This window comes from Microtus oregoni, unplaced genomic scaffold (assembly GCF_018167655.1).
Source record: "Microtus oregoni isolate MIOR12 unplaced genomic scaffold, Mior012 000042F_ref0000377, whole genome shotgun sequence".
NCBI classification, from domain to species: Eukaryota; Metazoa; Chordata; class Mammalia; order Rodentia; family Cricetidae; genus Microtus; species Microtus oregoni.
In genome coordinates, this window is record NW_024543209.1 from 13,703,900 (window position 1) to 13,729,327 (window position 25,428).

Genomic DNA, 25,428 nt, shown 5'->3' on the forward strand with positions numbered 1-25,428 from the left:
CAGAGGCCAGACAAGAAGCACTGAGCAGAGACCAGGAATAAAAGGAGTTAGTTGTGCAAGCAGAGGCAGAAGCAGGCAAAACAAAAAATCCCACTGCTCTTAACTTGAGACAGTTGAAAGAAAGTTCAGGGACAAGAAAGGAGGATAATCTCAACTGGCTTTTCCATGTTTATTTTCCAGGCATTATTTAGTTGTGAATTTCTAGCTGCCTGGGTGAGCAGAAACAGCTGGCTGGAAAGGGAAAAGCCATGTGACTGTCAGGCATCTGGCTTCCCAGAAGTCAGCCATGTTTGTTGGGTCGTGGTGCATGGCTGCCACCTGGAGGCAGAAGTTGTGCAGTGCAGCCACAGGAGTAATGTGTGTTCTGGTCTGTAGAAGAAACCCTGAGAGGTTGGTGTTCCTGTTCTTGTGGCTTTGGTTACTCGGGCCACCTGATTTACTCACAGAGACTTTTCTAGGATTGCCTTGTTACCTACAACTGAAGTCCAGGGCCCACAATTACTCAGTGTCACCCAGCATCCTCATACCACTATAGAAAAACTTGATCAGTCTGGTGATTTTGAGTTATTGTAACCAGTTAAAAATAAGTTATTAGAAACAACCCTGACCTGTAGCTCAGTGGCAGTTCATGGATGAGATCCTGGCTACCAGGTACAGTACCACAAAACAAACAAGGAAAAGAAAAAAAAGAGAATTCAATACTTATTTGAACAAATATTAAGGTGATGTTCATATTTCTCTTTAACATATAAATATAGACTATGACATACAAAATTCGCTTTTAAGTTTAAATGTTTCACATTACTCGAAGTGCTTATGGATTATTGTGAACTGTGTTTAGTCTTTGAGGTATTTTGTCTAAAATAAAATATATTAGGGGGCAGCGAGATGGCTCAGTGGGTAAAAGTGCCTGTCACCAAGGTTGGCGACCTGGGTTCGATCCCCTGGACCCATATGGCATATGGTGGAAGGAGAGATTCTATTTCTGCGAGGTCTATGGCCTCCCTTTGTTCACTGCACGTGGTGAACACGCTGGGGCTGCCCACTTACCTGCACACCCACATACAATTTGTTAAAACATAATAAAATTAAAAATTGTTATCCAGAGAGTAAAGTCATGGAAATAATTTGCCTTTGCAGTCACTTTCCTATGGTATGTATGTGCAATGCTGTTTACTTAGCTGTAAAGAAGAATAAAATTCTGTCTTTTGCAGGACAAGTGAATGGAACTGGAGATCAATGTGTTATGTGAAACAAACTAGTCTCTGAAAGACAAATACGGCATCTTCCTTCAGTGTGGAACCAAGATTATTTTTAAGACATAAAAGTAGAGTGGTTATTGGGATGGAGGATCCATGTTCCCACCAAGGGGGTCAAGGAAAGCAGGAATCAATCTGAGCAAAGTATGGTGATATATACGTATGAAAATGTAATAATGAAAACCATTATTTTGCATACTATAGGCTAAGTTGAAGAGCTAGTTCCAGGACAGGAACCAAAAAGCTACGGAGAAACCCTGTCTCGAAAAAATCCAAAAAAAAAAAACTTTTAAAAAGGGGAATCATGTTTCACTATTTAGTAAAACTCTATTGCAAGACTCATAATTCCTCATCAATGTAAAGTGTCCCGAGTCTCCTTAGGATAGTTTCTCAACTGAATAAGAGGAGACCAAACTAACTCAAAATGCTTTCAAAGAGCAAAAGAACGGCTTTCAAGGTGTCTGTGAGAACCCAGAGTAACGGTGGTCTGCCCATAGGAAGAGCAGGGTGGGGCTAAGGGCAAATCACCTCTCCTCAGAGCTGGGAGGCAACAACTGAGCACAGCAGTCTGCTTCCCATGTCAGTCCCATGGCAAACCATGCTCCAAAAACACAAAACGGCCAAGTCCAGACCCCATAGGGAATACGCTCTGTGCTGCTTTGAGTATCGGGATGGAAGTTTACACCATCTCATTACCTTCCCCAGGGTGCATTTGTTTCCTGGTCAAGGGTCACCATGCTGTGGACATTACTCATATCTCGGCTGTTTGCTCACCATCTTGGTTACCAGGTCCACTACCGTAATCTTTTGGTGTTTGTAGTTTGAGACATCCTCTGGGAGGGAGGGGATGTCAGAATTTATCCCTCAAGTAAGAGGAAATCACTGCAGTTGAAGGCAGGGGATACTCCCAGAGAGCTGGGATTTTTCTGTGCTACTGGAGAACAGGATAGGCCAGGAAGACTGGCAGGGTGGGGCACATGGCAACGCCCACAAGTTTCTCCCAGATAGCAGGGCTATAGATGAAGTTGTCTTGTCGGGAAGACCTCCAGCAGGCTCAATGTCAAGGAAGCTTCTCATAGTCGCTTTACATGGGAGAAAAGGCAGAATAGGATGGAAGCTGTGTTCCCACATGGCATAGAAAATGTACTTTGTTCAGAAATCATCCCCTCAAAATTCCTATGCTGATATTTTGCCGCCAATGTGATACTACTAAGAGTTGGGGTTCTTAGGGACCCGTGCAATGGAGGAGGGAGTTCTCACATGTGGAACCAGGGCCCTTTTAGAGGGTGTTTCTCGGTTTATGTTTTGTCAGTGTGATATAAGAGGAGTCAGTTGGGGAAAGGGAATGTTGATTGAGAAAATACCCCACCCCATCAGATTGGCCTGTGGGCAATCCTGTGAGGTTGTTTTCTTGATTAGTAATTGATATGGGTGAATCCCCCTCAGGAACACTCAGCAAGCAGGCACTCTCTCAGAAGTACAGAAAACTTCACCAAACAGAGCATCCCAGCACCTCAAGCTTTCAGCCTCTAGAAGTGAGGGAAACAATTTCTAATTGGTTTATCTTTTAATTTATTTTTACATTTGTTTAAAAAATAAATTTATTATTAATTTATTTTTTTCACATCATGTATGTATCTTGATCTCATTCATTTCCATCCCTTTGTACCCTCCCAAGAAAAAAAATATTTAAGAGCAAAAAAAAAGAAGAAAATAAATTGAGAAAATAAAAAAAAAGGAACGAATTATAAATCTTGTCATGGAAGCTGCAGTGCAACCCAACAAGTAACACTTTATTCCTCTTTGTCCTTACATCTCTACTTGCAAGTGTTCATTACAAAGAGGCATTGGTCTGGTTCGAGACCCCTGGTCTCCACCACAAGATGGTCACTAGGACCCTTCCTGGACATCCCCATGCTGCCCTGTGCTGTGGAGATCCTGCAGCTTTTGATCTGTGGGTCACTTCGTTTCATGCAGATCATAGGTGGGATGGATGTTGGGTAGGCCAAGTCATAACCCTGGGTCCAGATGGGAAATGGGGACAGTTCTCCCTTGGTCAGTTTTGGGGCTGGCTCTCTCACACCTGTGCTGCCCTAAAGAGGGGCAGGGCCTTAGAGGAACATTTAAAAAAAAAAAACTACTCCATTTCACTATTTAGTTATAATACCACAAACTAAGATATTAGTATTATGTTTGTGCTTTGGCTACAGTAACCACTCCCAAACATGGCAACGGCTTTGGCTGTGAGTGGTGACAGACTGGAAGAGTTTGAGGTACACAACAGAAGGCCTCTAGATTTCTACTGATGGAACATTAAGGATGACAATGGCGGCAGCTCAGAAGTGGGGAGCTGCAGGGAGGACCCAGCCCTTCTGAGAGATGTCTTCAATGGCTCTGATGCAAATGTTGGCAAAAGCATGGACGGTAATGACAATCCTGAGTGCATCTGAGATGGAAATGAGGAACAAGGTGTGGGGAACCCAAGGAAAGACTGGCCTCTCAAGGTGACAGTGAACTTGGCAGTATTATTCTCGTGACCCGATATGCTGTGGGCGAAAGACTGCAAAAGCGATGAGCTAGGATATTTGGTGGAAATGTAAACAACACAAAACGTCTGAGGAAATTGTTAAGAGTATTTGATTGCTTAATGTACAATAAAAGAAGGCAATAAGTTAAAGACAGAATTTACAATCAAAAGAGAAGCCAGGTGGGTTGGCACATAAGCAAGACTGTCACCCCAGCTACTTGAGAGGCTGAGACAGGAGGATGACCACTTAGAGGTCAGTTTGAGCAACTTAGCACTTTCCTCAGGGTAAAACCAGGTGCGCTATGGAACTTGGGATACCTCAGCTGCACCTACATTCCTATGTGGCCCTCCTTGGTTCTACTGTCCTTCAAGGTGTCCGGTCAGCCAATTGTGAAGTGGGGCAGTGTGACACGTTCTTCTGGATTTCAAGGGATGCCTTCAAGAGGCGGGTCCTGGGCAGAGAGTGGCGGCAGAAGAGGAGCCACAACAGAGTAATGTCTATTGGAGCCAGGAGTTGTGCCACTGTAGAGTCCCCACAAGGAAAAGGTTTCGCAGAGCTAGAGGCGGGGCCTCTTCCAGGTTTCGGGAGGAGCTCGCTTTGTAACATACAACTGCAACCTCAGAAAGCCAGAAAACGCTTGACTCGGTCTGTAAAAGCTGCTGCGTGAGCGCCACCTAGTGGTCAAGGGAGTGGGCTCCTCCAGAGCCCTAGACTCCTAAGTACCCTGCCCTGAGTGCCTGGACGAGGGAACCAGGGAGCTCTGATGTGGTTATTCTAAAGTCTCATAGCACTTGTAACTCTGGGCTTTGGACGTTTGTGTTGACTTCAACTTCTTTCTCACTGTCACTGATATTATAAGAAAAGGAATGTCTGTCCTAAGCTGGTCTTACCTTAGTTCGAAAGAAATTAGCTTGTTTGATTTCAAAGTCTCATTAAAAGTAATATTTGAATTTCATATCTTATTTTGGTAATACTAGAATTAAATTGGGGGACTTGGAATGAATGTATTTTGTATGTGAAAAGGACGGGGTCCATTTATGTTGCTATAATAAAACATCTGAGGCTGGATAGCTCTGAATTCTCAAGGTTCAAGACTGGGCATCTGACAGTAGCCTTCCTCTGGGCAAAATCCCACATCACAGGATAAGAGTCCAAGATTTCAGAGCTGTGGAACTAATTGCTAAGGAAAGTCACAAGCACTGGACTCATATAGCGCGTAAGAGCTGAGGCGTGGGCGCCACCTAATGGTCATGAGAGTAGTAGCTAGTATTTAATGAGGGAATCACCCTGACAACCTTGATGTAATTTTTTAAATTAGATTTTTAAAATATATCAATCCAAGTTCCCACACCCTCCCCTCCTCCTATTCCCTCCCCACACCCTCCTTCCCCACCCCCATCCAATCCTCAGAGAGGGTAAGGCACATTGCTTTGGGGAAGATCCAAGGCCCTCCCTACTATATCTAGGCTGAGCAAGGAGGTATCTATCCAAAGAGAATAGGTTCCCAAAAAGCCAGTCCATGGAGTAGGGATAAATCCTGGTGTCATTGACAGTGGCCCCTCAATCTGTCCCAGCCATGCTAACCACATTCAGAGGAACTAGTTTGGTCCTATGCTTGATCCTTCCCAGTCCAGCTGGAGTTGGTGAGCTCCCATTAGCTCAGGTAAACTGTTTCAGTGGGTGTCCCCATCATGGTCTTGACCTCTTTGCTCATATTCTCACTCCTCCCACTCTTCAAATGGAGTTTGGGAGCTCAGTTCAGTGCTCTGATGCGGGTCTCTGCCTCTGTTTCTATCAGTTGCTGGATAAAGGTTCTATGGTGATATTTAAGATATTCATCAGTCTGACTACAGGGCAAATCAAGATTGGGCCCCCTCTCCTCTATTGCTTAGGGTCTTAGCTGGGATCATCCTTGTGGATTCCTGGGAATTTCTCTAGAGCCAGGTTTCTGCTAACCCTCCAGTGGCTCCCTCAATCAAGATATCTCTTTCCTTGCTCTCATCTCTGTCCTTCCTCTATCTTGACTATCCCATTCCCTCAAGTTCTCCTCAACCCTCCTGCCTACTCTCCTGTAACCTCTATGGATCTCTGAAACACAGCTTGCTCTAATACTGAGGGGACTTAAGAGCTACTAACCACACCCTGCCTAAGAGCTAAGAGCTTGGTACAATACTGAGGGGACCAAGAACATGCTACAACAGACGGGCATGGTTGAGCATGCTTTAGAGGTCAGAGGACAACTTTCTGGAATCAGTTCTTTTTCTACACTGTGGGTTCCAAGCTTCAAACTCGGGTCATCGGGCTTAGTGGCAAACACCTTGACCCACTGAACCATCTCACCATCTTCAGGAGATACCACATTGAAAGCAGACAGCAAACCTGCTGGCAACCTGACCAACTTGGACTCCCTAGCTTGCAGAGCTATCAGACAAATTTTTGTGGTTTTATAATCTTCCAGTCTTGGGTATTTCGATCTGCAACACAATTGGGTTAAAAAAAGACAGGCACAACAGAATTTTATGGTTTATTGGAAATGGTATATTAAAGGTTGGGTCCAGATGAAATACCAAGGGATCAGCTGACTCTACAAGCTAACTTATTAGCAGGGACCGAGTGGCCTATACTGTCTGGCTCCTTCTGTGGCTTAAGGTCCAGGTCTCAGGGGTGTGCCCACTGATGACTCTGTAAAACTGCAATCGCATGGGTATACTGGGCGTGGCTGCCATCCGGTCACTCTGTGGCACTCTTCTGACCTAGATTGGGCATAGTTAGGACCATGCGGACCACCCCTGCCACCACGTCAGGCTACGTCTTTACTGTCTCCTCTGCCATTGCCGACAGCCTAGTCAGTGTGGCGACTGAATGAATGGACAATCCAAGGATCCCTGTGTGCAGACAAGGACCCACTGAACAACTGAAACCAACAGCTGAACCAACAACAACTGAAAGGTTCTGTTGACATTACAGGTCCAGACACTAGCCGTGGGACCCGAAAGGCAGAGCAGTCAAGGATGTTGCTCAGAACTAGCTGCGTTATCCAAGAGGATCTTTCCCCACAAGCGGCCATGATGTGTTTCTCCACCCCATCCCTCTACAAACACACAAACGATCCTGATCCCTAGAGTTTTCCCACTGTTTCAGTGGAACTCAACAGGGAATCCTTTCGCCTGTGAGAGGTCACATTTATCCTTTCGGCTGTTCACAGCTCAGGAAGAAATAGTTTATTAGGTCTCTTCTTAGAGAAACAGAGAAAGACCTAGAACTGAGAAAAGTACGAGTCCCTGCTGGTCGCTCAAACTTCCGCTTTCCTTTTGCTGTCCAGCAAACTCAGTTGTAAGCAGTCACCAAGGAAGGAACCTCCCTACCCAGGCTGGGCCTGCCAGGACGACACTCCCCTTCCGCATACTATAAGGGCTGCAGCTGGCCCTGGGCGCTTCCTAGAACTGCAGCAGCTGGTACTGCTACGCTACAGGTAAGGCCGGCGGGTGGCATCGTAGGAAGGTGATTGGCAGGAGGACACAAGACTTCGTGCTCCCTGCGCAGAACGCTCACCCAAGCTGATTCGGGAATGCTTCCTGGATCCCCAGCGCCACCTCACGCCCGCCCGGACTAGAGGGAGGACGATCCCAGTCAGAATTTTCTTTTCCCCCCAGCTCCCTTTTTTAGATCTTAAGCTAAGGGACAGTGGCCAGCAGCCGCGCCGGGTCAATCCGGTCTGCAGGGAGGCTCGGAGGGGAATCCTAGATCCTCAATAATAAGAACTGGATTTGGCCCTGGTTGCTAAGTAGCCACGGCGCCTGTGATTGGCCCGAACTTGAACAAACAAGCTTTGAGTGGAGAGACCCAGGTTAGCAGCAGATGGCCCCCCACGCAGCGCTTACCCACTGTAGGCATCAAAAGGTGACTCCAGAGAGTCCTCTTCCCTGTCGCCCACGGTGTGACTCTGGGAGAGAGGGTTTCTCAGACCTGCATATTTCACTCGAACCGAGATTGCAGACTGGAACTCAGGCATGGAGCCTTGAATCCCTAAAATGACAACATTGTCATCTTTACCAGAATCTGCTTCTGTGCAGAGTAAGTCGATGTGGTTTTCTGGATTCATTGTCCAGATGAACAAGGCCTTGACTAACACAGGGAGAGAGAGCTCCAGACAGAAGGCTGTGTAATGGGGGGTGTTAGAGTCATAAGACACCCTAGGCTCCGGGTCTATGTCACAGTTGAAGTCTAGCCCCCATTTTGTGTGCCTGGGAGAGTATTCTTGTCCTCTTGAGAAAGATAAGACTGGACAGGTTCGGACTGGGTGGGATGGGGAGCCTGGGAGGTCCTAAATTGCAGGGTCTTAGGGGTGGTTGGCAAAGTTAAGGGAGCTGGTCTTGCTGGCGCAGTAGCTGGGGAATGCTGATCTCGGCTCCGGCTCCGTGTTGCAGCCCTCACCATGGAGCAGTTGAGCACAGCCAACACCCTCTTTGCCTTGGAGCTGTTTCGCACCCTGACGGAAAACAACTCCACGGGGAACATCTTCATCTCACCCTTCAGCATTTCCTCTGCCTTGGCCATGGTCTTTCTGGGGACCAAAGGTGACACTGCAGCCCAGCTCTCTAAGGTGAGCAGAAGCAACACTGACCAGCTCTCTCTCTCTCACTCCCTGCGAACAGCCGTGCCTCTGAGCTCTCCTGGTGTTTTCTAAACCATGTCGAACTGGGTTCAGTAGCTGCTCGGGGTGCAGTCAGAGTTTCTGAAAAGCCCCTCCGAGAACAAGATCAGTTGTTCATTCTCTATCAGCCTTAACTACGCGTAGAGCGCTGTTTCTGCTCAGTTGGTGAGATAGCATGAACAAAGACAATACCTGCAGGCTTGGTGCTCCTATTCCCAGGAGTGAGTCTGACAGCTTTCCCGTAAGCCCCTCACCTCCTCAGAGCAGGCTTCGTCCCATCTTCATTTTGCATGGAACACCAATGCTCATTTATCGTGCCTGTAATACAGTATAACCTGCAGCGTGAGAGATATAAGAACATGCTCCAGAAGGCAGGATGGTGGTGGTGCCTGTTTGCAGAGACAAGGTAAAAAATAGCCAGCCACCTGTCGGTGTTCCCAGGGTTTACCCTGTGCCTCTCTTCAGCTTCCTTTGACTGACTGGTTCTGTGGAAGGAGGGATTGGAGAGTCCTTGTGGCCTGGCGAAAGGGATCAACACTCTCCCACCATGCAGACGTACACACACACACACACAGGAGACAGCAGGTCACCTTTGTCTCCCTTTCCGGAGCTTCCTAGTCTTCCTTAATGTGTGTTGAGGGGACTTCTGCTCTTGTTGTTAACTCTGAGAGGGAATTCTGCCACCTTTGGAAGCCTAGACAGGGATGGGGAAGGAGTTTCCTAACTAAACCTGCCTGGTTACTCCGCACTTGCGGCCAGGTGCCTCTCACAGGATGCATCCACTTCAATGTTGCGGGCTTCACAGGGCTGACAACTTCAGGAACAAATAGTCTCCAGGCTTCTTCGTCCACATTTCATTCCAGTAGGTGCATCCTCGTAGCAAGCACTGCATACCTCAGTGAGTAGCATGAACTGTGGACCCTGTGTGTCTTTTGTCCTTTGTGCCATAGAGGGAGTAACCAGCCCAGGCCTCATAAAACCATAAAGGGCCCATTGATTGGCCCCTAATAGATGAAGAATTACACTCTCGCCAGAATAAACTTAAGGAAGTTGTTTTTCAAGGGAGTGAGTTGTGGACTCTAATAAGATAACAAAAGAAAAAGGCCCCAGCCAGCCTTACCTTTGCATCTCACTTATTTTCACTATTTCTGAGATTTTTTTTAAAGCAGAATTATATATGCCCCATAATATATAAATGATCATACCATTTAATCTTTTTGGGGAAAAATCAGATATAAATATTTAGTGTGTTAAGCATTCACATGTGTGAAACTATTAAAAATTATTTAGAAGCCAAGTTTAATGTAACTATTAGGCCTCACTGGGCCGTATATTTCTGGTTCAGTTTTGTTTGCTCTCCAGATGACATATTAATAAAACACTAGGTTGGAGCTAAACAGCATTAAGAAAAAATAATAATTTGATGGAAGCAGGCATTAAGGAATCATTTTATAACTTCAAAATCAGTGGTTGTATAAAGAAGTTTGTTTGTTTGTGTTTTTGTTTTTTTTTTTTTTTTACTTTAGGCCTTTCATTTTGATGCTGTTGAGGATGTTCATTCAGGATTTCAAAGCCTGAATGCTGAAGTGAGCAAGCGTGGGGCTTCCCACACTCTGAAACTTGCTAACAGACTGTATGGAGAGAAAACCTACGATTTCCTTCCCGTAAGTACAGAGAACTTCACGTTCTGAAACTGCCTAAAGGGATACGGACTTTTCCCATCACAGCCATGTTGCAGGTCATTCATAAAAACAACCGAGAATACAGGTGGAGCTTGCATCTCACAGTCTTTCTAACAAAAAGTTCCTCCTTGATGCTTTATTAAAACAAGGGCAGTACTGAAGTGACTCAGTGGGTAAGAGAGCTTCCCGTGCAAGCTTGCGAACCTGAGTTTTGATCCCGGTACCCATAAAAGATGCCAGACATAGCCTCATACTCTCCTGCCATCCCAGAACTGTGGGAAATGAAACTAGGTGGATCATGGGCTTGGGACCACCACCCCAGCCAGGCTCAGGAAGAGACCTTGTTTCAAAGGAATAAGGCAGAGCGTAAGACCAGGACACCTGATAACTTCTCTTGCCTCCACAAATGCACAGGAAATCACGCCCATATACACTCATATACACACACATACACTCCACAGATGCACAGGTATGCACACCACACACACACATGTACACACACACACACACACACACACACACCACATGCATACACACACAAAACAAAAGCAGATCTGAAAAGCCACTAGAAGTATAATCAACACTTGCTGGCTTATGAAGCATTGATATAAGATTCAAAAAGAATTAGTAACCTTTGTATTAACATCAAAAACGTTAAATAAAGAGCTATATTTACCACTACTCCACCATAACCTTAAAAAATTGGTTAGGACAGTAAATTTAGTGTTATGCATTTTTGAACACAACAAAAAAGTACAAAGTTTAGATTTTAATGAAACTTTTTAATTTTTGTGACTTTTTTCTTTTCACAATTTTAGAAAACTTCTTTAGGGAAGAGAAGTTATTCATAGCCCTTTCTTTTTAAAAAATAGGAGTTCTTGGCTTCAACTCAGAAAATGTATGGTGCTGACCTGGCCCCGGTGGATTTTCAGCATGCCTCTGACGATGCAAGGAAGGCCATAAACAAGTGGGTCAAAGATCAAACTGAAGGTAAGAGACTGAACTGCGCTGGCTGTTAGTCAGCTTCCTCTTGCTGTTGCTCATACCTGTCACAATCAGCTACAGAGAAAAAAAGACTGATTTGGACTCACAGTTTGGGTGGTTTCCGTCTATAACCAATTGACCCTATTGATTTGGTCCTATGAAAATACAGTGCCTTGGGGAACTGTGCAACATGACAGAGGAGGCCCGTTCACCTCACTGGTGACTAAAAAGGAAGAGGGAGAGACCAGTGTCTTACCATTATTTTCAATAGCAGCATCCCTCCCCTAGAATGGGTTTGATGATGAAGACCTACAATCCCAGCACTTAGAAGGCTGAGGCAAGAGGATTGCTTTGAGTATATATGGCAAGACCCTCTCTCAAAATAAAAAAAAAAAACAAAAAGAAAATGCATTCCCCGGTGACATAAAGACCCTTGACTAGGTCCCACATCTTAAAGGTTCTGCTGCCTTTCAATGCTGTATGGATCAGGGACCAAACCTTTAAGACAAGGGCATTTGGGGAGCTCTTCTGAACCATAGCAGAGCCATTGTGCACAGATTCTTACTCCCCCTTCCACTCTCTCACTTGCATCTCCTTCTTTCTCCATTCTTCAACTTCCCAACTCCTGACTTATGGGCACTGGCATGCTCCCTAGTATAAGGGAGAACTTCAGATGTTAGAAATTTATCAGTGAAGAGGTTTAATGGAAGCAGTTGAGTACCTATGGGTTCCCCCAAGCTACAATGTAAAGTTAAAATCAACATTGAAATGCAGAATAAAATTAATAAAAAATGCCTCTCCCAAAGTGTTTCATGCAGGTATTGAAAGAAATGGGTTGTGAAACCTCACGGAACATATGAAATCAGTATTTAGAAACCGTTGAATTCGTAATAGTTTCAGGCAGCATCTTGTCCTACAGTAACTCCAGGTAGTGAGTCGGGAGTGACTCACTCTCTGGGCCCAATTCAGCTTGGTAATGGATCTCTCTTCAGTCTTGCTACTGTGAGTCAGCACCCAGGGGAGGGAGCCCGTCCCTTCCCACCCAGCAGCGTGCCAGGCTGTGGGGAGAATGGCTTCTGTTTCAATAGACTTACTCACTGGCTGAGTCTCATCTCTTAGAGATTTGTTAAAAAAAATCCTTTTCATGAGAACAGGCTTCTACTTAGCAGATTTGAAGACATCATTTGTCAGTGACTACAAACATTTTCACTCCTTAGTGGAATTCCTTGTTTGTTTTCTGTAAAGAAGCAATCATTCACAAAATAAGGGTTATTGTCTCCACCCAGGAAAGAAGAATGTTCTGATTGTAAACCTTTGAAGACATTTGACTTATTTTAGTGATTTTATTTTTCTGGTTCAAGGGATGGAACCTTAGGACATGCTAGACACAAGCTCTTTCAGTGAGACTTGTGGGTCTTACAAATTGGCTTATTTCAAATAAAAATGGGACAAAATTCCTAACTTAACACTGAGTTAAAGCAAAAATAAAGTTCAAATTCTAGGTCTGAATCACATTTTCAAGCCAATAGATTATCGGTTCCAGTTTGGAATTCCAATGTGGAGCTTTAAAAAAAGGCTGACTTTATCTTTTCAGGGAAAATTCCAGAACTGTTAGCTGCGGGTGTGGTTGACAGTATGACCAAACTTGTGCTGGTGAATGCCATCTACTTCAAGGGAATGTGGAAGGATAAATTCAGGAAGCAGGACACAGCCGATGCTCCATTCCGACTGAATAAGGTCAGGTGACATTATCATCTTGGACGGTTCTTGTTTGTACATGTGTGAGTGCCAGGGATATACCACAGGGCCTCCCCACTAAGCCAGGCTGTTACCACTGAGAACTCCTCCCCAAGGCCCCAAACCCCTCTCTTTGAAAGACAAGAGGGAATAATTGGGGTGATTTTCTTTTTATAACCATCCAGAAAGACACAAAAACAGTGAAGATGATGTATCAAAAGAAAAAACTTCCACTCGGGTACATTCAGGATCTGAACTGCAAGGTGCTGGAGCTGCCATACCAGGGGGAAGAACTTAGCATGGTCATTCTGTTGCCTGAAGACATCGAGGATGAGTTCACTGGTCTTAAGAAGGTACCTGGTGTTGGCATCACGATTCATGGCTCCTTTCACTGTGCTGCGCTTATACATTCCCTACGCTTGCTGTTCATCCATAGACTTTACAGGAAATCCCTTCCAGTTCACCACCGTTTTTGTTAATATAGTCCATCGGAGCTTGCTCCTCTGAGGCCTCATGTTTATACTGTTATCATCATCATCATTATTATTACTACTTATTATTTGAAGTACACCAAGTACCTTGTGCTAAGTAAGCGGTCTGTTGCTGAGCCACATTCTCAACCGAGAAGCCTGCAGTTTAAATGTTCAGAATATCTGCGGCTTCCCATGAGCCATTGTGACAGAGGAACATCTAAGGATTTAAAGGAAAATGGAACAGTGATGAGTGGTCCCTCACAGAAAGCCTCTTGAAGTAACTTGAAAGCAACTATAGTAAGAAGTGATTTCCATCCTTGGGGATTGGCTGTCTCCTGACAGGGTTAGAGGTAGACACAATTGTGAAGATTACAGTTTTCCCTCAGAAATCCTAGGCCACTGTGTGTCTTAGCTCTTGTTCCTTTCCAGCCTACTCTGGCAATCAGGAAGGACCTGGGGTCATTTCTCAAGTACAGAGTAGGTACTGACTACTGACACTATGAATGGGGTCCTTTTGTCAGTTGCATTTTCTTTCTGATATTTTATTTTATTATAAAATAAGGCTTTAATCTCAATAAAAAAATCTTCACTATCCATAAGGTAAGTGGTTCTGTTCTAGTCCAACAGAGGCACAACAATACATGATATTTATATGGTACTTACTCTGTGTCAAACCCTTTAAATACATCAATTTATTCAATAGTCACAACAATGCTACAAAGTTGGTGCCATTAGTATCCTTATTCTTTTCTATCTATCTATTCTTTCCACTCCACTCTCCTCTATTCTGTTCTGCTCTACTTGACTCGACTCTACTCCCCTCCATGGACAAGGTCTTGCTGTGCAGTCTAGGGTGGCCTTCACCTCACAACCTTTCGTCAGTGGCTCACAGATGCTGGGATTGCATCTGTGTGCCCTATGCAAGCTTCTTTCCTTGTTTGAAATGAACCAAGTCCCATCCATTGTGTTCCTTTTTTAATTTTTATCTGAAAGTTATTAGAGACTACTTCAGCTACAGTGGAGTTTACAGATCACTGCAACTTTAGGGTGGTTCAGAATAAATAGAAGAAACTTTTAAATTTTCCCTTGTACCATTCAAGCAAGTACAATAATAAAAAGCTGTGGTGGCTTATAAAAGAGATTCATTGTGATAGAGGTTTAGAAATCCTGAATGGATGGAGAAATGGATAGATGATGGACTGAATGAAGAATCCAATGGGTGGAAGGAGAGAGATGGGTAGATGATGGATAGAGAGAAGGATGGATGGGCAGATGAGCAGGAGGGTGGGAGAATGGCTAACAGACTTAGTGTTGAATGTGTTTGTACTTGGACCCTCAAGAACCTAGAAAACAGTTCTGCTATATTCCATCAACTGACAGACAAAAATGAAATCTTTTAAATAGAATCTGTTGGGGCAGAAAGCATGAAGAAAACCGTATGAGCAGTGCCAATTGTGAATCCATTCATTTGAATAGTACCTTATCACAGTAATAATTCTGCCTTACATTAATTCTAGATTGAGGAGCAATTGACTTTGGAAAAGCTTCATGAGTGGACCAAGCGTGAGAACTTGGAAAACATTGATGTCCATGTCAAATTGCCCAGATTCAAGCTGGAAGAGAGCTACACACTCAACTCCAACCTCAGCAGCCTGGGAGTGCAGGATCTCTTTAGCCGTGGCAAGGCTGATCTGTCTGGCATGTCAGGATCCAAAGATCTTTTCATATCAAAAATCATCCATAAGTCCTTCGTGGAAGTGAATGAGGAGGGAACAGAGGCAGCAGCCGCCACAGCAGGCATCGCTACGTTCGCCATGCTGTTGCCTGAGGAAGAATTCACAGTGGATCACCCATTCCTCTTCTTCATTCGGCACAATCCCACAGCTAACGTGCTCTTCCTCGGCAGAGTTTGTTCCCCATAGAAGAGACTTTAGAGGTACAAGGCAGAGCTTAGAGTTTTATTCCCTGAGATTTCAATGAAGATAATTTCCATTTGCCCTTGCCAATTAAATGTCTACCCAGAAACTAATCTTTAGTTTCCTTTGTATGTTTAATCCTGTTGGCTTTTTATATGCATGACTTTAGGCATGGGTGTCTATTTTGTTTTTTAACATCAAAAATAATCCAATGGTTGCTGTTGAGTGCAACAAATTCAGTTATTCTTTTCAATAAATCAGGTGCATAATTCTTGACCATAAGGTAACCTGTGGCATTGACATGTGCTCCTGACAGGCATGAGAAGGTATGGCTCTTTTCAAAGACAGTTGCTTCTCGTTTTAGAATTAGAGTAAGGCAAAAAAGAAAGAGAGATAAAACCAACGCAATAATGCATTAATTAAATTAATGAATCCCAAATAACAATTACTATCTAATTTCTCTTATACTTTGTGAAATGAAACCATGTTGTTTCTTTTATAGCTAGAGTTTTGGAAGCCACCATCAAAGGCATTCTTGGTTGTTGAAGGGAGGGTTAAAGACAGACACACTATGGGAACAAAGACCACCAAAGGACCCCCTCCTTATGAAAACACATTTGCCTCCTATGATTCCATGCTGTAGGAATTGATAATGACCTTATCAATCAACTTTTCTGTGTTTTGACAGGCTGCTATAGTGATAGGATGGCTTTGTATAGTGGTGAAGGAAGCTGAACTGGGGACTCTTGGATTGGTATGACCCTTCGTCAGATGCACTCCTTTGGATGGAGCTTGAGATTCTACATTTTGTTCTTCCATAAGACTGTTGATTCATTAGCCTCAGTAAGACAGGTGGTGCCCATCCTCTTTTCTCTCCCTGGTCTCAGGCAAGCTAAGGCTACATTCACAAGTGCAATTGATGGATGAGGACAATTAGTAGTGATGGCTCCATAAGTTAGAATCCAAACTGTAGCAAATCACCAGGAAGCTTTTTTCTTCTCCTGCTGTTGGATAATGCTTTTGTACACTGTAATGATTTGTCATTTGTATTGGTTTAATAAAATGCTGATTGGCTAGTAGCCAGGCAGGAAATACAGGCGGGGCAACAGACTAAGAGAATTCTGAGGAAAGGGAGAGAGAGTCAGTCACCAGCGAGATGCAGAGGAAGCAAGATGAGAATACCTCATTGAGAAAAGGTACCAGGCCATGTGTGGCTACACATATACAAGAATTATGGGTGAATTTAAGTGGAAGAGCTAGTTAGTAATAATTCTGAGCATTAGACCAAACATTTTATAATTAATATAAGCCTCTATGTATTTATTTGGGACCAAATGGTTGCAGGACTGGGTGGGACAGAAACTTTCATCTACATTTTCCCCACTCCCCCAGTCAGATACTACCACCTACATATCCAGGCTCTCCTAGATATAGGAGAAAAGCAGTGGACACTGCCTCTGGCTCTTCCTTTGGGCTCTTCCTTTAGTTTGGGATCTGGAATGTTTCCCCAAAGACCATGTATTAATAGCTTTCTCCTCAATGTAGTGTTCCTGGGAGATGGTGAAACCTTAAGAGGTGGGATGCTTAGGGAAAGTCTTCAGATCATTGTGGGCTGTGTATCTGGAGGGGATTATAGCTCCAGTCTCCTCTTTCATCTACTCTGTCTCCATGTGAGCATTTTGGGCGTACTTCCTGCTCCAAGTCATTGTCATGTGGCTTTCCACCAAGACCATGTGATCATGGACAAGAGTTTGAGACTGAGACCAAATCACCCTTTGCTCTTTATAGACTGATTAACTAAGGTACTTTTTATGGTAATGGGAAGCTAAAACATTCCTCCAGCAAAACCCAATGTTTTCATTCTAAGTAGTGTTGATTATACAAAAACAAAATTCCAAGAGTCTAAGAGACTCTGCTCAAATCCTTTTTACCTATGGGGTAACCACAAGGAAGCTGTCAAAAGCCAAACATACTTTTAAGTCCCAGATCACAGAATAGACTCTGATTCACAATTTGCGTGAGAGACACATTTCATTCATGTCATAATAAACCAGTTAGTGCAGCCCTTAACTAAAACTTCAACCAAATAATATAGTCATCAACATGTTGCTAACAGAATGGAAGGAATTACTGCAAGAGCCAAGAGAAAACTGCAAACCCAGGGGCAAATTTGGCCACCTGTGCCTCAGCAGCACTAATCAGTGTGGAAGAGGTAATGAGAACCTAATGGTAGATTGTGTCGCTGTTAAGGCGAAGGAAAACAGAGTTTGGCCTTCCAAGTGTGGGGCCCTGTTTTCCTCCTCTGCTGTTGCATGACCCTCAGAGTGTGCATGAGAAGCTCACAGTGCAGCTGTGCTGCAGCTACCAGACAACCCCAATTTCCATCCGAGATCTGGAACTGCTGCCTGTGGTACATGCAGATGCAAACTACAGTCACCTCTGTGGGGGCAGCAGAGCTAGCCCTAAGCCTCAAATCATCATTACAATCTACTTGCCAAATACCGTATCCATAGTATAATCAAAGATAACCATTTGGGTGGGGAGCCATGGTAACATAGACCAAAGCAGCCTAAAAAGAGAGAGAGAGAGAGAGAGAGAGAGAGAGAGAGAGAGAATGGAAATAGTGGAAGACTCCAAACGTTGCAACCTCCCCAACAAGCTAGAGAACGACAGTTTTCAAAGATTAAAGTCTATGAAAGCCAAGGTCAAACATTTTAGCAGGCAATTGCCAGTTTGCAAAAGACAAGCAAGTCTGATTGAAAAGGGACTGGAAACCACAGAGCTTAAAATATAATAATAAATTACATCCATAGAAAAAATTAGGTAACAAGAGAAAGAATTTGTAGATTTTAAAATCTGATGAAGCAATCCGTTAAAGTTTTTAAGGGATTAACTGATTTTAGTTTCTTCTAGAAAGTCAAATATAGTCAAAAAACCCCCCAAATCAAAAGCAAGTATGGGAAAGACAGAAGGAATCATAAGCATCTCCAAGAGTTAGGATGAAGATGCTTGGAGAGGGGGAGGGGCACAGAGCAGACTAGTACATACAAAAGCAACATTTGGGCCAGGGAGATGGCTCAGTTGGTAAAAGCTCACCCACACCCACATAAAAACCCTGCATGGAGGGATGTGTCTGTAACTTCAGCACTCTGCCGAGGGAGGAGAGACAGTAGATCCCTGAAGACAATTGGCTAACCAACCTAGCCAGTCAGTAGGGCCCAAGTGCAGTGAGAGATAATGTTCAAAACACAAGTCAGAGAGTGATGAGCTGTGGTCCCCAGTGTGTGTACACTGTAGATGTATTGTACCTTGCTTCACCAACTCACAGATAATGACACAGAGACTTCTTATTAATTGTGAAAACCTGGCCTTAGCTTAGGCTTGTTTTGGACTAGCTCTTATAACTTAAATTAGCCCATATCTATAAGTTAATTATAACTTAAATTAACTTAGTCCATATCTGATAAAAATATCCTTCGAGATACATCCAGTTCTACCATGTTCTGCTCTTCCTGTTTCTTCTGTGTCTCTGTCATGTGCTAGATTCCTCCCTCTACTTCCTCTCTCTGCCTGGAAATCTCGTTTATACCTCCTGCCTAGCTATTGACTGTTTAGCTTTTTCTTACACTGATCACAGCATTAGACCTTCACACAGTGTACAAATATCCCACGACAATACACAAGCACATGCACATACGCACACATGTGTAGACAATCCACACCCACACAGGTGTACACCCACACCAACACATACATATGTTCCCCGTACATATACACAAAAGAGCAAAAGCTAACATTCAAAGTGCTTGTTCCAAACTAGATGAAAGGCATCAGTGCATACTCTGAGCCCTACCAGGGGAAACAAAACAAGTCTGTATCCAATGCTAGGAAAACTGCAGGAGTCCTAAGACAAAGGTCATAAAAAACGATCCAAAAGGAGGGTCTAGAGACAGGGAAGCCACACTGACAACACACAGCCACAGGAACTGGGAAAGCCAGGCCAAAGAGAGTTCTTCTAATTTGCTAGGGAAACCAAACTCAAAATCGTACCAGTTTTGACTTAGTCAATATTTGAGAAAAATATCCTTCAAGACACACACAGATAAACAAAAACTAACAGCATTGATTAAGCAGATTTTGCCTTTAAACCACTCTGAGGAACATTATTTAAGCACAAGGAATGTTGGAGTTGAAAGAAGAAAAGAAAGAACAAGGAAACTGTATATATGGTAAATTTAAACAAACATGAACGACATAGAACAATAGCAATAGTGTCTAAAGAGTTTTCAATGTATGTAGAATTAAAATAAATGATAATCCAGGTTTGGAGGCTTATAACTTTAGTTCTAGGTACCCAGGATGCTGGTATAAGAGGATTATTTGAACTCGTGTTTGAGGCTAGCTGATAGAACATCACAACATTATTTAAACTATAATTCTAAATAAATAAAAGTAAATAACAATGTAGAAGTCATAGGGTGGGGGATGGCGTTTAATGCTCCATGATCCTTCAGCTAGAGGTATAGTTCAGTCTCTAGCATCTCCTTCCCTTAGAGAGAAGTTTCCAAGGTCGTTGCATTGTCTGGGAAGATAAGCCAGGGATGCATGCTGAAATGCCCAAAGTCTGGAAGAACATTAAGATGATTTGACAGCTTCTAAATTAAACCAAAGAGAAATAAAGAATGCACAATCAATCCAAAGAAGGCAAGAAAGAGGGAAGAAATTAAGATACAACAGACATGAGAAATAACAAGATGGGGTGTAAAACTAGGTATTTAAGTAATTACTCAATGCACTGTAAATGACTTAATGTTTTAGTTAAGAGACAAAGGTGGTCAGTCTGGCTTGAAAACATATAATGTTTAAAGGAAACATGATCTGGAAGAACAAAGAATTTTTTTTATATAGGTTTGAGTGGGAAAGGTCCTTTGCAGGCTCATGCATTAAACATGTCTGTTGGCTCTATTTAGGGAAGTTTTGGAAACTTTAGAAGTGAGGACGAGCAGGAGTAAATAGATCACTGGGCGCAGTTGTGAAGGGACCTTATCTAGGTCCCTCTCTGTCTCTCTCTGCTTTCTCGTTTGTTCAGAAGTAAAGCGAAGTCTCAACCATGTTCCATCCACCCCACAGCCATGATGTAGTACCAGGCTCCTGGGCTAAGCAACCAGGAAGTGAAACCTCTGAAGTCATCAGCTCACCCATCTTTCTGCCATTAAGTTGCCTCTTAGGTTTAGCTGTGACAATGAGAAAACTAACTTCTGACGGGAACTGGGCCGTCTTGTAAAGCTCCCCCACTTTGGTTGAACTGTGGCAGTTCCAGTAACTGCAATTATTTGGTTTCTGGAGTCCCTTTTTCTGTAGGTTCTTGCCTTCCTGCCCCATGGGCCCCAAGTTATGATCAACCAGAAAAAAATGTTTACCAATTACGGCATACTCTCTATATATATCCCTAAGAGGGCCAACCTTGGGTCAAAAGCAGAAACACTTCAATCTCCCCCCTTTAGTTAAGGACCCTTACTCCTTTACTCAGAGGAATCTGTGCTCAGTGCCCAGCTATGCTGCTGTCTGTCTTGTCCATCTAAGATGATAATAACTCTTCCAATGTCAATGCAAAGAGCAATCTTCCTCTGCCCTGCCCCTTAAACTCCAAACTGGAAACATTTCACTGATGAACACGCCATGCAAACACTAACCATAGAGACAGATGTAGCTATATTAGTACTAAGCAAAAAATAACTTTTTCCTATCCTAGAAATAGATATTTTATAAGAAAAAGATTCAGTGCCCTAGAAAAATATAAAGCTTTTAAATTTGGATTCACTCAGTAACATTCCCTCAAAATGAAAGAGCAAAAGTAGAAAGAAATTAAAGGAGAAACGTGTATGCAAAATGGGAAAAGGATGCACTTTTAGTAATTAATAATTAATAAAGATAATTATAATTGATAATCTAGTAAATTAATATGCTCCAGCTAATACAGTAACCAAAATTATAGAATTCTTTTAGAAAAGAAGAAGAAACTTCGTAATTTGGCTGCTATAGTGCTCATTCCAGGGAGGAGTTTGGAAGAGAATGGGAGCAAGTGTTTCCAAGCTCTGAGGTGCAGAAACCAACCTGACTCCACATCTGGAACCCCTGAACTTGCATATAGAACTGAGTTCATGAAGAGGAGTAGGTTCTGCGCTATCCTAGGAGGTTTTCACACTGCACCATCAATGCCCTTTCACTTGCTGCCAATTGAAACATTGGTAATTTTACAATCTCCAATAACTTGCACTCAACAAGGCAGCTGAGGTTGATGGAAAGGCAGAAGGTAGGTGGCATTCCAGTAGAACCTGTGGAATTGCCATCTTTCCGTGATACAATTCAGCAGTCTGCCTCCTTCCAATATCTCTAGCAAAGCCCCAAATCTCTACAAAGAGTCAACAAAAACAACAGCAACAACAAACGACTGTTCATCTGGCATTAGGTATAAAGCTCGGCGCTGGAGTCTGAACTTAGCATGCCCAGGCCCTGGATTAACCCTCCAGCACGAACACAGAGGCATGTGGAGAGAGGGAGTGTCATGCAGGGAATGGTCCCAACAGTCACCTTCAGTGTGCGATCTTACACACTTGAGTAGATGAACTGCAGGAGAGGGTGCAGGAGAGCACGAGCTGCAAGAGCAATCGGATGTTACTGAACGAGGTTTTCAAAGTATGCTTGCGCCAGCCCTTCCTTCATTTTGTAGACTGTTACGCCGGATCCTATTGAGACTTCCTTGCAACAGGAAAGATGACTTCCCTGTATTATTTCAAAATTGTAAATATTTTAACATTGCACAATATTTTTAAGAGTCAGATTTAAAGGAATGAAGATGTGCCACAAATTTCAGTTTTCTGTGTAGAATATCATGTTAGTTTCAAATATTTAAGAAATTAAGTAAGATTCCCCTCCCCCACTTTCAATAAACCTGTCTCTTTCTTTGTCCTTCTCTTGGTGTTTGAGACAGAGTCTTGCTATACATCCCAGACTAACCTTAAACTTAACAGTTCTCCTCCTCCAACCTTCCATGTGTTTATATTTCATGCTTATGCCACTAGGTCAGCTATCTACATGTTTTCTATTAAGATAATACAGGAAATACTAGTAATAGTTACCCTATCATTCTAATATACAAAATATTACAAAATTTTGCAATTCATTAAGTGTGTGTGTGTACTTTTGATAGGTGTACAGGGGCTCATGTGTGTTTGGATGTGTATGTATACAGTATACATATGTGGGTGGAGGCAGGGGACAAACTTGGGTATCATTCTCCAGGAACCAGCCTCCTTTTTAAAGATAGTGTCTTTCACTGGCCTGGAACTTGCCAAGTAAGTTAAGCTAATAGGGTCAGCAAGCCCCAAGGATCCGCCAGTCTCCACCTCCTAAGAGGTGATTACAGGTGCCAACCACCATGCCTGGGATTTTTAATTCCATTTAATTTTTAATGGGTTCTGGGCATCAAACTCAGGTCCTTGTGGGGCAAGGAAATTCTTTACCAACTAAACCGTGTTCCCAGGCACCACCAATTGCCTCTGTGTTTAGATACTAAAACAGCTCTCTGGTAACTAATTTGGCTATCCGGTTGTATTAGCTCACAGCAACTCTAATGTGGGGAACAGTGCTTTTAAATCTTCTGCATTGAGTGCCAACATTCTAGGAAGCTTAACCCCCTACATAATCTAGCAAACGTGCAGTCTAAATGTCATCGTGTATTTCCTTCTGCTATCGCAAAATACTTGCGTCTAGGTACTGGCTCACTGTTCTGGAGGCTGGATTCAAAAGCCATTCTGTCAATCTCTGTTCTAGGTGAGGTCCCTAACACGCGGCGCAGCCTGCAGCAGAGACACCATTCTCCCCAGATTAACCCATAATTCTATTGTTATCTCCGATCAGAATCCCAATTCACCAAGCCAACGCTTTGGTTTCTCTGAAGGGCAAACAAGTAATCGAGGAAAGGGGAGTGGCTCGCCCTACAGACCTCAAACAGTCAGAAATGAGAAAAATGACAAGCCGATAGAGGAGGCCTGCCTCCAGCGGCAAGTCCAGGAGAGAACGTGGGAGTTTGGTGTATGACTGAGGTGGTACCTAGAATCTGGGAAAACAGCAAGACCTAGTAGATGTTTGTAAATTATCTGTTCTCTGGGGGATAAACTGGTCTCACTTCACAGCCTGAAAAAATTTAAACTGATTAGGAGTTAAATCTAAAAACCAAACTTCTACGTGCAAAAGTACTAGAATAAATATCAATGTGCTGGCCTCCTGGTAGAGGGAACCTCAACTGAGCAAATGTTCCCATGAGATTGGCCTAGAAGCAAGTCTGTGGGGCATTTTCTTGATTACTGATTGATGTGGGAGAACCCATCCCACTCTGGCCGGTGCCATCCTGAGCAGGCGGTCTTTGGTAGTATAAGAAAACAGACTGAGCAAGCCAAGGATAAGAAGCTGGTTATCAGAGTTCCTCTGTGGTCTCTGCTTCAGTTCTTGCTCAAGGTCCCTGCCTTGACTTCCCCCAGTGAAGGACTGTGATCAGGACCTGTAAGCCAAGATTCTATTGGTCATGGTCTTTATCAGAGCAAATAGGAAGTAACTGAGACAATTAGAGAATGTATTTAATACCCTGGAAGACTCTGAAACATTACAAAAGATGCAGGAAGTCAAATTTTAAGACATAGGTAGAAGTTTACTTGCCTGATTCTTTAAAAATTTCTGCCAACATAACAAAACTTGTATACGCATGAGTAGAATCCGTAAGACATGTGACCGGGAGAGATGCTCACCATGGCCATCCATCAGGGGTAAAAAGTTGATTAGATTGCCTCTCAGCCACAGCACTCTGGAAAGTCCTCTGTCCAGCTACCATTCAACAGACGGAAGAGAACCTAATACAAATCCCTTCTTGCCATGTGTAGCTCCTAAGGATTAAACTATCAATTAGACACAGTGAATTCTTGGCAAGAAGGCGATTTGGGAAGACAGACCCTACCATCAATTATTGTGCTAAGAACACAGTGCAGAACAGGGTCCCAAGAGATCAGTCTTGGAACTGACCTCCACCTGTTACGCTATAGTTCTCTTTGATAATGCTTCTTTTGATCAATCATTTCAAGCAGCTATTTTATGCAATCAAATATCCACTAATTTAGACAAGAATTTTGATCTTGTTTTGTTTTTCCAGCCCTAGTCTTCCCTTTTCTCTTGGATGTTAAGAAACACTTGCCCTGGCTACTGGCAATCTTGTTTCCAGTTACACAGGAAACCATTGTCTTCCTGAGCAGTTCAACCACAGCTCTGTTGTGATGGCAAGTCAAACCCTTGGAAGCCCTCTTTGTTAGCCAAATTTTCAGAAGAAAAAAAAAAAACCTGAAATCAGCATCGTGTGACAAGTCCTGAGGAAACAAAAGCAAAAAACAACAACAACAAAAAAACTGTTTAGTTTATACTGCTAAAAATCCCACCAGTCCAGAAATCAACTTGTTTGTATGAGAAAAGCAGACACCTGTCTCGAACCCCCATCCCCCACCACTCCTGTCCTTGCACTTGACCTTCGGTTTTGAGAACAGAACTTCCTAGTCCTCTGGTGGAGATTCTTTATCTTGATTAAAAATATTGCCAAAGATTCTAAAAGGAAGTAATATCTCATATGACATAGTACCTATGTACCAGATTTTTTCAAAGCTTCATAGAAGTTTGTTTAATCCTCTCATCCAGCTAATGAGTTGGATAGAACGTGTCCTCATTGTGTAGATGGTGAAATCAGTGAGCAGATGTTACACAAGTTGTCAACGGTCCCATAAACCAGCATTCATCCTAGAGAGCCTGCTCCGACATCTGTGAGCTGACCCTGCCTCGTGCGCAGCCTCGCACAGCAAAGGGAGGGTGGGACCTTTCCAGAGGTGTCAGGGAGACTCTAGGTGACTAAGATTGGCTGCAGGTCTTGGAGGTCATTGTTCAGATTCATCTGCCAATGCTTCTGTATCTTGGAAACTGCTGGCAGTTGGAGATAGAGATGGGTGGAGTATTTTAACAAGGAAAAGACAGGATGCGGGCTCGAAGCATCAAAACCAGGCTCTGTGAAACACGGATTCAAAGGGACAAAGGAGATGGTGGGTCATAGAGAAAATCCCACAGCCGTGGACATAAAGACCGTGGCCCAATATATTGCAATGTT

The 25,428-nt window shown here is 43.4% G+C and overlaps 1 protein-coding gene across 1 annotated transcript; it reads left to right on the forward strand.

The window, feature by feature from the left end:
* The first annotated feature begins 7,125 nt into the window (after positions 1-7,125).
* Serpinb1 (serpin family B member 1) lies at positions 7,126-15,347 on the forward strand. The gene is made up of 7 exons (XM_041632804.1): positions 7,126-7,259; positions 8,215-8,390; positions 9,968-10,105; positions 10,996-11,113; positions 12,702-12,844; positions 13,030-13,197; positions 14,835-15,347. The coding sequence occupies exons 2-7, from the start codon at positions 8,223-8,225 to the stop codon at positions 15,237-15,239; spliced, it is 1,140 nt and encodes a 379-aa protein (XP_041488738.1). The 5' UTR covers positions 7,126-7,259; positions 8,215-8,222; the 3' UTR covers positions 15,240-15,347.
* Positions 15,348-25,428: the final 10,081 nt, after the last annotated feature.

Bases quoted from the DNA above. Each gene is read 5' to 3' on its own strand.
- Serpinb1 (XM_041632804.1), top strand. From the start codon at position 8,223: ATGGAGCAGTTGAGCACAGCCAACACCCTCTTTGCCTTGGAGCTGTTT. The intron at 11,114-12,701 runs GTAAGAGACTGA...TTATCTTTTCAG, and splicing joins GGTCAAAGATCAAACTGAAG to GGAAAATTCCAGAACTGTTA. The intron at 13,198-14,834 runs GTACCTGGTGTT...CATTAATTCTAG, and splicing joins AGTTCACTGGTCTTAAGAAG to ATTGAGGAGCAATTGACTTT.